The sequence below is a fragment of the Strix aluco genome, chromosome 9, assembly GCF_031877795.1.
Source record: "Strix aluco isolate bStrAlu1 chromosome 9, bStrAlu1.hap1, whole genome shotgun sequence".
Classification (NCBI taxonomy): domain Eukaryota; kingdom Metazoa; phylum Chordata; class Aves; order Strigiformes; family Strigidae; genus Strix; species Strix aluco.
This window is the reverse complement of record NC_133939.1, coordinates 11,240,500-11,251,000: the sequence shown is the minus strand read 5'-3', so window position 1 is coordinate 11,251,000 and position 10,501 is coordinate 11,240,500. Positions and strand designations below refer to the sequence as shown.

The 10,501-nt window shown below is 50.2% G+C and overlaps 1 protein-coding gene across 1 annotated transcript; it reads left to right on the top strand.

Annotated features, from left to right (window-relative positions):
* Positions 1-8,105: 8,105 nt before the first annotated feature.
* On the top strand, positions 8,106-9,062 carry RNF228 (ring finger protein 228). Its single transcript, XM_074833686.1, has one exon. The coding sequence runs from the start codon at positions 8,187-8,189 to the stop codon at positions 9,039-9,041; it is 855 nt and encodes a 284-aa protein (XP_074689787.1). The 5' UTR covers positions 8,106-8,186; the 3' UTR covers positions 9,042-9,062.
* Positions 9,063-10,501: the final 1,439 nt, after the last annotated feature.

Sequence of the window (10,501 nt, the reverse complement as noted above, 5' to 3'; positions counted from 1 at the left end):
AGTTTTCTCTCCAAATGTAACATCCTGAGTTCTCACCCCCATCAGAAAGACATCCCAACTGTTAGTTGGTTCTGTTCCAAAATATTTAATATCTAATCAACCCATTAGAAACAAGCTTCTCATCTTCCTTTCCAATATTATGAAAATGAGTGGGCCAGCAGAACAGACTATGCAGCAGAAGTATGCCAAGTACCAAATCAGATATCCCTTTCCTTCTAGAGTTACAGTCACCCTTGGCAGGGTGAGTTTAGAAGCTGGCAGCATCCCTTTTGGCAGTCTCCGTCCCCTTGTAATGCTGGAGATCCGTTTGCTGTGTCTGAGTCGCTTGGCTTGTTTGGCAGTCAGTTAGACTGCTATTGTATCCCCTCTAAGCTGCCTCTTCAGGAGGTTGTGGAGTCCTGGTCCGTTGGGTTTCCTTCGTAAGGAAGCTCTTCCCAATCCCTGGTCCCCTTGCTCTTCCCTGAGCATCTTCATTCCTAGAGAAGAGGCACCAGAAGCCCACACAGTGCTCCGTACGTGACTGATACAGTGGCAAAACGATGTTTTCTCTTTTCGTCTATAATTGTTCCTAATTTACCCCTAACACTTGGTTTGCTTTTCTGACTGATACGTCTTTTAAAAGCAGAGGCTGGGCTCCTCCAGGGTTGCAGAGACCCAGGTAGGAAATGCAGAGGCTTCCAAGAGGTGGGGAGAGCAGGAGGTGGCAAGGGTAGAATGCAGCCCTGCCACTCCAGAGGCAACTCAATTTCTGTGTCCCCTTACAAGCTACCTGAGCTCAGGTGAAGCTTATGTAGTTTCTTCTACCCTCTGCAGGAGCTTCTTGAGCACAAAGCTGAAATAAATCTACAATAGGAAATACTACTATTTGAAACTAACCTCGAGCCCAGAGGAATTGATAGAAACGATCCCTTAGGCTTCAGCTATATACAGATCAGGTTTTAGGTTCATGTCAAGTGATTTTTAAATTCCTTATTTCTTGTGAGATGATGTTAAAGTTCGTCTAAAAAAGAAACTCCCATGTGCTCACTTCAGCTCAAAACAAACAAAAAATTACAATTTTAATATCTGACTATACACAATAGTATGAATGCAAAAATCCCCATGTCTTCATCTGTTTCTCATTCTGAATAAAATTGATTTAAGCACATATACATAATATTGTGGTCTGAGCAATAGCAGTTGTTTCCAAGCTGTCTTTAAAAAATATGTCCCTGTCATTTTCAAGGATGAAAACTTGTCCCCTTTGAAGCTGATGAAAAAATTCTTACCAGCTTCACTGGAGCAGGATTTTACTTCAGAGACAACCATCCCTATTTTAACTTAACGTTACCAATGATATACTGTAATAAAAGCAGTAACTGAAATATGTAGTGTATTTTAAACAGAGGTCCCAAAGCACTAAATAATCTTTTAAAGTGATTCCATATAGGAATAGCTTTTCCTTCTCAGAACAATGCAAGGACAATGTGGGTAGAAGAAAGTAACTGCCCGAGAGCAAATAGCCATGCTGGTATTCACTAATTACTCTAATCACCATTATTAGTAACTATTAATTTTGGCTGTATTTGCCCACAGAGCTGCTTTAATGTGGCCAGCATAGTCATAACACTTAGCTAATTTTAAGCCCCAAGGTGCCGCATGGGACACAGCAGTCCCGCATCCCGACATGCCCTGCTCCGCAGAGATCTGTCTCCTTGCCGAGGCTGCTGCAGCAGCATGCTGCACCAAGCAAGCCCAAACAGGCTCTGCCAGCCCCACACTGCCACCTAAATCATCATCCAGTATCGAATTCAATTTTCACTGTTACTGTGATGTGCAGAAAACACAGTGCTGGCCAAAACAAAGGACTTCTCTGAGGTTTTCTCTCTTTTTCTCTTTTTTAGCTTGGTCCTCTTTGAAAAAACAACAGTTAAACCAGTGCAATTCCTGTATTCTTTTCTCAATTATATCATCGGCAAAGGGTCTGAAGAAGTACAGTTTGCTCAGTAAAAGGTAAATTTTATAAAAATACATTTGTTCCTAAAGCTGCATCCAACCTGGAAGACTGCACCAATTTAAATACTGTTTTCTATGAGATTAATTAAATCCCTGCAAACACCCAGGGCAGATCTGCCCTAACACAGAAACACAGTTCCTGCTTGAGGCAGCTGTTAATAAAGTGCCATACACAAGAGAGATGTGGGATCCTTCAGCTGTGCTTCGCCGTACTGCAGAGGACCCAAGGGGCGCACGGCTCTGGAGCCCAAACGATGGATCTTGATACTCCCATTAGCCAGATTAAACGTAGGTCTGCACAGGCAATACTGGAGTCACCTCTGCCCGAACTGTAGAGTTAGCCCTCATCTGCCCGCAGCTGAAATAACATTTCTGAGATAGCAAGTCTGTGGCGATGCTCCTCGTTGCTGTTAAATCTTGGCTATTTGAGAAGGATATTGCACTAATGGACATACCCTCACAATTTTAAATTGTTCCTCATCTTTTCTTAACCAAAGCTTGTAATGCAGTTACCTGTTTGGCATGCACTGAAAACAGAGGATTGTGGAAAAGAAACGGATGGGAATAACCAGAAATTACTCCCACCAGAAATGATGTAGTCATCCCCAGCTTTAAACCTGTGTCCCTCACCCTTTTATTGCCAATAAACCTATTGCACAATTTGGCATCAAACTGATGCCAACGAGGGTGTGTCTGTGCTTGGGGCTGCAGGTCAACACTGGGTGAGGAAGAGAAGCTTAAAGCTTAACAGAGGAGAGGAGAGGAGAGGAGAGGAGAGGAGAGGAGAGGAGAGGAGAGGAGAGGAGAGGAGAGGAGAGGAGAGGAGAGGAGAGGAGAGGAGAGGAGAGGAGAGGAGAGGAGAGGAGAGGAGAGGGGAGGGGAGGGGAGGGGAGGGGAGGGGAGGGGAGGGGAGGGGAGGGGAGGGGAGGGGAGGGGAGGGGAGGGGAGGGGAGGGGAGAGGAGAGGAGAGGAGAGGAGAGGAGAGGAGAGGAGAGGAGAGGAGAGGAGAGGAGAGGAGAGGAGAGGAGAGGAGAGGAGAGGAGAGGAGAGGAGAGGAGAGGAGAGGAGAGGAGAGGAGAGGAGAGGAGAGGAGAGGAGAGGAGAGGAGAGGGGAGGGGAGGGGAGGGGAGGGGAGGGGAGGGGAGGGGAGGGGAGGGGAGGGGAGGGGAGGGGAGGGGAGGGGAGGGGAGGGGAGGGGAGGGGAGGGGAGGGAGCGAAGAGACCTCACCAGCAGAGGTGAGTGGTCAGTGAAGGCACTATCTTTCACACATTCCTCGTTGCCTGAGGCAACTGAAATAGCACCGTATTTAGCAGCTACAGCACAATAAAGAGTATTCTGGGGGGAGAGGGGTGTCAATATTTTACCTCTGCATCTGCCTCTGCATCTTTCCTATTATATACATTAAGAGAACAATATATTTTGTATATGGCTGTGATTGACAAGGAACTGCTTGTAATTGTAATCCTTTTTGTCTTCTTTTTCAGCTCTCTGAAATGGCCTGCAAATATTATTGAAAATGAACATTCCCTTCTGTACTGAATGCAATGGACGGCACATGCAATAGCTTTTCCAGCAGTTCCAAGACAGAAAAGGTAAAAAAGCACTTTAATTATAAATTATTCAGAAATACATTATATGAAATAAAATGTTAATGTGAAGAAAGCAGAAGATGATGTTGCAGCATCTGACAATAAAATGATAGGGCATAAAAATAATGCACAGCTTTTGCCACCCCTCAAAAGTGAGTGGAAGTGGGGTTGGAGGAGGAAACTTGTCTAAATGAATTTGAGTGGAAGGATAAAAAGCAAAAGTTCTCTTTTTCTAAATATTTACCAAATGAGCTCTAGGCTTAGTTACTTATTGCACTCTAGAAAGTCATACAATAAGTGGGCTTTTATAAAAGTAAAAAGCTCCTGATATTAAAATATTGTCAAAAAGCTTCTGATGTCAACCACAATAGTATATTAAATCACAAGGACTTATGTGAAGAGCTGTCTGACTTCAATGACCTTTGCATCAGTCCTAAACAAGATATTTAATTGTTGACATGTACAGAAAACGTAAGCATAAAGCAGGGTTTTTAAGTTTTTTACCACGAATGGGCTAGCATCTGATCCATTCCTGCCCTGCACATCCATCGGAGAGAACTTTCTTTCTACCTGTAAATAAAAAGCAAGATTTCAAATCAAATTTCATTAAACATACCTATTGTACAGCAACACAGAAATTCTGAAGAATTAAACCAGCTAAACAAGACATTATTGCTGCAGGGATGTATGCCAGCATGTCCCTTGTCAACAATGGGAGGATTCTTCTACGAGGTTTTGGGCTTGGCACATCGGTCAGTTCATTTTACACTGTTACAGCTCTTCTTAGACCAAGTCTTACACCAGCATAAAACTGGCACACTGCACTGGGTAAATCAGGCCCAATATTTAAAATGCTAAAATCAATTCTTACCAGCCACAGAATGATTATTTTAAGTGGAAAAATGTGTATTTCATAAGGGTTGTTTGCTACTTTTGCTCAGAATTCAGAACACAACTTTTGTGGAATAACATCCAAAGTCTCCAATAGTGGTTCAGCCAAAAGTCAGCCCTCAGAATCGGCTCAGTTCCATTTCAGGGGTTTTTTTTACAATAACTAATACATCTTTCCACTAAAGAACAGTGCCTACAAGAGGACAGCCCAAAGAACAAACACTCATTGTAATTAAAGTGACTGAAAGGGAGAATATATCTGCATCTTCAGAAATACAGTAACTCTTCCAAATATCAGAAGAAACTTCTTTTCTCTTCAATCCCAGCCTATGAAGCCTTTAAATTCAACATGAAGATGTTTCCCAGTACTCATGGTCCAACTCCTTGCTGCTTGTCAAGAATCCTGGATTCAGTCACCAAAGGAATCCAGCCAAGAAGCCTCCTTCAACTCCAGGCCCGGCGCTCTGCCGGTCCGAGTGACCAAGGAGGAGGGTAGCACCACGTCACAGGGAGTCGGAGCGTGTTGCACAGACAAACACCTTGCCCGGTGAATCTGCAAACCCCCAGATAGCTACAGCTCAACACTATCCTACGCAGATAAAGCGGCCAGGGGACACAAGACAGCTTATTGTTCAGGCTGTCACAGCAGGCTTTCAAGCCTTGCTCTGAACTATAATATCGCATTATACACGTGACACAACGCTGGGCTAAGACAAAAGGGCTGAAATCATTAATGGCTTCGTTCCATAGTAAGGTAAGTGTACAGGAATCACCGCCACTGTGGTCCCAGCCTCATTTCCTCTCCTGACCACACAGCCACCAGCACTTTTCCTTGCACTGGCTGCAGACCTCATGCACCCAGGCAGCGACCTGCTTTGCTGAGTTGTTCCAGCAGAAAAACTAATAAAAAAGTAAACAGTGTTCAGTTGGATCTTCTCCATGAACTGACTTGCTGTGTCATCACATTAGCTCTGGTGCTAGCAAAGGGCAGGGACAGAACCTGCGAGTGCCATTAGATAGACAAAGAGGTAAAAATGAGTCGCACCCTTCCACGGAAAAAAGCAGCATCTTACCAGGCGTGGGGACCATGCGGCTCACATATTCCATCAAAACATTCCCTAGGGACCGCACAGCACAAGATAACCATGCTGTGCAGGACCTAGTTATACAGCATTGTGTTCACAGGGGTAACTATGAGCAAAGAAGTTTCTGTGACTACACACCAGGTTTTTTTATTCTGAGCTTTATCAAAAAGTTTAAATCTCATCTGAATTTTGCATTTAACATTTTTTATTATTGTTATTTTTCAGTTGTGCTCAACTTTGCCATCTATTCTGTGTACTTTTCATGCCAGAATTACAGGAAGCTTTCCCAATGCTGACTTTCATACACTTATTAGGTGGAGTTTCAGTTGACCTCAAGGCAGATACACATCAGATAAGAAAACTCAGAACACAAAAGACAGGGGCAAAGTAGTTTGAACCAGAAACACAGCTGATGTATCTGGACCTTATTAAAGCATTTGATACAGTGCCTCAGAAATTTTTACTTGAAAAATTATTTCAGATTTGCTTGGATCTAAGGACTCTCACATGTTTTGAAAATTAATTGGAAGTTGTAGGGTTATGAAAGTGGTAATAATATTAAGTGGAAGGGCGGTGCCTGGGATAATTTAACATATATCTTTTAACAATGATCTAATTAAATAAGAAGATGACGCTAACAGTAGCAAGGGAAAAAACCAAACCACCAGAAACAGACATTTAAGAATACCTGAGTAAATAAGCTGAGACTTAGTGTAAAAAATGGAAGATACCAGAGTTATATGAAACCAGTCCAAATTCATCAGGGATGATACGCAGCACCAGGAAAACAGTAACACTGGAAAAGTCCTCCAGGTGACGGGCAGATTAGCTCTCAGGTTGCAAACCAGTGTGGACTTTTTATAAGGGGTGACTTTTGATTCCACATGCCAAAGTAGCTGTGCCCCATGGACAGTGACAGCAAAAGTAATTTTCTTTCTTCTTCTTGGAGACTGAACCTAGATTTTTAAGAGACTTTAAATCATCTCCTAGGATAAATTCGAAAAAGGATCTGGCTCCCTGTACGAAGAATGTTCCTACTTTTCTCTCTTTGACTTTATCCCATTATTTCGGTTTATGCTAAGCTGAAAAACTTTAAGGAAGTTCCTTTTTTGCCGGTTTTATTGTTCAAGGACCCATGGCCAGTCTTCAGATCTGTCACCACAATTTAGCAATATGTGCCTTTTCATCTTTCCAAGTCAGTCTTTCTAAACAACAATTTCCCCATCTTGTTTGGCTCTTCAAGAATGTGCAGGGCTCAAGAACAAAGTAAGTCCCAGCACAGGCAGAAGGGTCCAATACTGAGCGGGAGAGGGAGCTCCCCCAGCGTTTGCTGTACGCCTGGTACAGCACCATCACATGGTAGAGGAGAGGGGAAGACGTCGGAGCTGAGACACCTCTCAGTCCAGAGCTGATGTTCCCCAGATGCAGGTTCAGCAACACGGCAGGGCAACGCGGCGGCATGCCTGAAACATGGGCCTTACCTGCCTAGAGCTACCCCCACCCGCAAGTGCATTTTCAGAACTACAGAGAGAAAGAATTAACTTTGATGGCCTTTGCCACACCTGAAGATAATGGAGTTACTCCAGACTTCCCTGATGTGACAGAGCAGGATGTGATGTCGTGATATCTATCAGATAGTTTAACATATGACACTGGAAGCCACAAACACTTTATTGTTGGCATTGTTATTCATTAAACCGGGCAAAAGCTCTCAATCTTATAGCAGTGTCAGGATGTAAATAAAAACATCAGCAGCTCCTCCCACCTCCGTTTTCCAGAATAAAATACATTTTCACTGTACATAATGACAGAAGAACATAGTGCCCAAAAGGTTCTTCCCGAAGAGCAGCAAAATGTGTGTTAGGCTGCGAGCGGTAACGCGTGGAGCAGCTGCTAACCTGCCAGCACCGGCCTTCCCACGTTAACCCTCGGTTCGCCGTGTTCGCTGCCTAACGGGCGCCTTGTAACCGGCACTGCCGCTCCCCACGCATCACCGCACGGGGAATCCTCGGAAACCGTTCAGATCAACGATCTGAAAAACGCAATTCGGGATCAAAAAGCTACCCGGCATGTGCCCCCCGCGAGCGTTTCCTAGAGCCGCCACCGCCCCACGGCAGGGCGGGGAACCCCGACCCCGACCGCCGGCGCGGCCGGTGCAGCGGCGGACAGGCCGCGGGGGCTCGGCCCGCCGTGAGGCCCCGCGGATGCGGCGCCCCGGCTGCACCGACCGCGGTGCCGCACGCCGCTCCGGCAGCCCCCGCCGCGGGGGCCGCTCCCAGCGCGCGCCGGGCCCCGGGCCCGGCCGCCGCCGCGCACCGGCCGCCGCTCCCGGGGGCGGGCGGCGCCGATCCCGCCCCCTCCCGCGGCGGCCGGGGGCAGCCGCCAGCGCGGCGGGCGGCGCAGGCAGGCAGGCGGCCGCCGGCCCTGCCTCCCTCCGTCTGTCCGTCCCTCCCTCCGTCCCTGCCTCCCTCCCTCCCTCTCTCCCTCCCCGCCGGGCCGCGCCGCAGCCCGCGGGCGCGGCCAGGAGGCGGCGGGGCCGCGGCTCCCCGCCCGCCTGCCAGGCGCGGCGCGGCCCGGGACTCTCCGCCTTTCCGCGGCTCTCCGTCCCCCCTCCGGCGAGATGTTATGGCCGAGCCGGCGCAGAAGGGCGGCGTAGGGCAGGGCGGGCGGCGGGAGGATGAGGCGGCGGCGGCGGCGGCGGCCGCCCCCAGCTACGAGGACTACGAGTGCAAGATCTGCTACAACTACTTCGACCTGGAGCGGCGGGCGCCCAAGCTGCTGGAGTGTCTGCACACCTTCTGCCAGGAGTGCCTGAGCCAGCTGCACCTGCGGGCCGCCCAGCAGCCGCCCGCCGCCGCCGAGCCGGGGCCGGGGCCGGGCCGCTCTGCCGGCGGCTCCCTGGCCTGCCCGCTCTGCCGCCACCGCACGGCGCTGCCCGACCACCGCGTCCACGGCCTCCCCGTCAACACCAAGCTGGCCGCCGCCTGCCCGCCGCAGCTGCGGGCCCGCGACCCGCTGCCCCAGGACAGCCTGCCGCCGCTGCCGCCCCGCCGCCCGCCCCGCGCCCGGGAGGCGGCGGCCGCCCTCGCCCCGCCGGCCCCCGCCCCCGCCGGCCGGGCCGGGCCGCGCTCCTCGGGCGGCGGCTACGAGAGCTGCCAGAGCTGCAAGCGGGCGGCGTTGAGCGCCGGCTGCGTGTGCGTCGTCGTCTCCTTCCTCTCCATGGTGGTGCTGCTCTTCACCGGCCTCATCTTCGTCAACCAGTACGGCGGCGACGCCGGGCCCGGCGCCTCGGCCTCGCCGTCGCCGGTGGGGCCCATCTGCCTGTCGGTGGCCAGCATCCTCGCCCTCTTCTCCGTCGTCGTCACGTGGCTCATCTGCTGGCTCAAGTACCGGCCCGAGGCGGCGGCGGCGACCGGCGGGGCGACCGCCAACGGCTCCGCGCGGGGCCGGGCGGCGGCCGCACGCAGGAGCGACACGTAGCGCCGGCGGGGCCGGGGCCGGGTGGCGGCGGGCGCTGAGGGGCTGCGCCGGGCGGGCTGTGAGGGGACTGGGGCCGCCCGCTGGCAGGGGAGGGCGCGGCCGGGCGGCCCTGCCCGGGCCCTGTCCGCAGAGCATCCCGCGCTCGGCGGGTGTCGGCGCCCACCCCGCCCGGGGGCGGGAGGACCCGGCCGAGGCCGTGGCGGTCACGGGCCCGCCAGCTGTGGGCCCGGGGCCTGCCGTGGCGGCGGCGGGGCGGCAGCGCCCAGGCCCGCCATGGTGACAGGCCCCAGCCCCCAGCCCGGCCGCGGTGAGGGGCCCCAGGCCCGCCGCCGCCGCGCTGGCACGGTGGGCCCTGGCACAGCCCGAGGGGGTGGGGGTGGGTGGGCTGCGGGGCGGCCCGGCCGCTCCGGAGGGAGGGCAGGACGCGTCTCCCCGGGCCCGAGGGGCCTCCCTGGGGAGCTGGGCTGGGCGGCTGGGGCGCTGCCCGGAGCGTGCCCCGGCTGTGTGCTCCCTGCTGCACAAGGACACAGTCTCGGTTGAAGAAAACTGGCTTACTGTTGCCCCCACCTGGAAGATAATTGGCGAGATTCACTGTGGTTAGGAGCAGAACAGGATCACGATGTTAAATGCGTTTGGCGTTTTCCCTTTCATGAAGTTAACAAGTACATATAGAAGAAGCTGTAACAGAAGTGTATTATCTTAAAGAGACTGAGCCAAAGTTTCCCTACGATGTATTGAGTACGGTTTTGTTAGAATTTTATTAGAAGGCCATCGGGGCCTCTGTTGGTTGCTTAAAATAAGCTTTATTATTTAATTCTTTGAAATTCTCATTTAATGTGGGAGACTGAAACACTACACTGCACACTTGAAACAATTTATGGAAGAATATTTAATTAATGGAGCTCTAAAATAGAGCTAAGAGACTCCTGTGGTAGAGAGTAATATTTCACTGGCCATTGATTTCAATTTTTACACAGTAAGAGAAGCCCACATTAAAATATGGACTTTCAGCATCACTGTAAAAGTGGAATGCAGTAGCATAATTTGTGTATTGAACATTTACCTTTGGTCGAGGTAGCTATGATAAGATGGTGGTTTTCCCTCTTGGTAAGTTTCTCTTCTGTGTTACCAGTTTCTGTAAAGGCCAGTAGAAAACGATGCTGTTCTGTGAGGTTGGTACATCAAAGATGTCTTTGAAATGTGACGAGATGCTCACGATATGAAATGGAAAGACATTGCCATACCGCTGGTTTTGTAGTATATTAAGGAGAGCACTCTATATAGATACTGTTCTGTGTTGCAGGATAATTCATTTGGTGCCTGAATTTTTTTAACTTAATTAGTTGTTATAATCTATTCTATTGGGAATAAGATAATGCTGCTTATTCCGTGTTTCTACACAGTACTGTAATGGAATGAGGTAATTATTTTCGTGCTTAATAATTCAAGAATTTTAAAAG

What these genes read in the sequence shown, in the direction of transcription:
- RNF228 (XM_074833686.1), top strand. Translation starts at nt 8,187, where the DNA reads ATGGCCGAGCCGGCGCAGAAGGGCGGCGTAGGGCAGGGCGGGCGGCGG.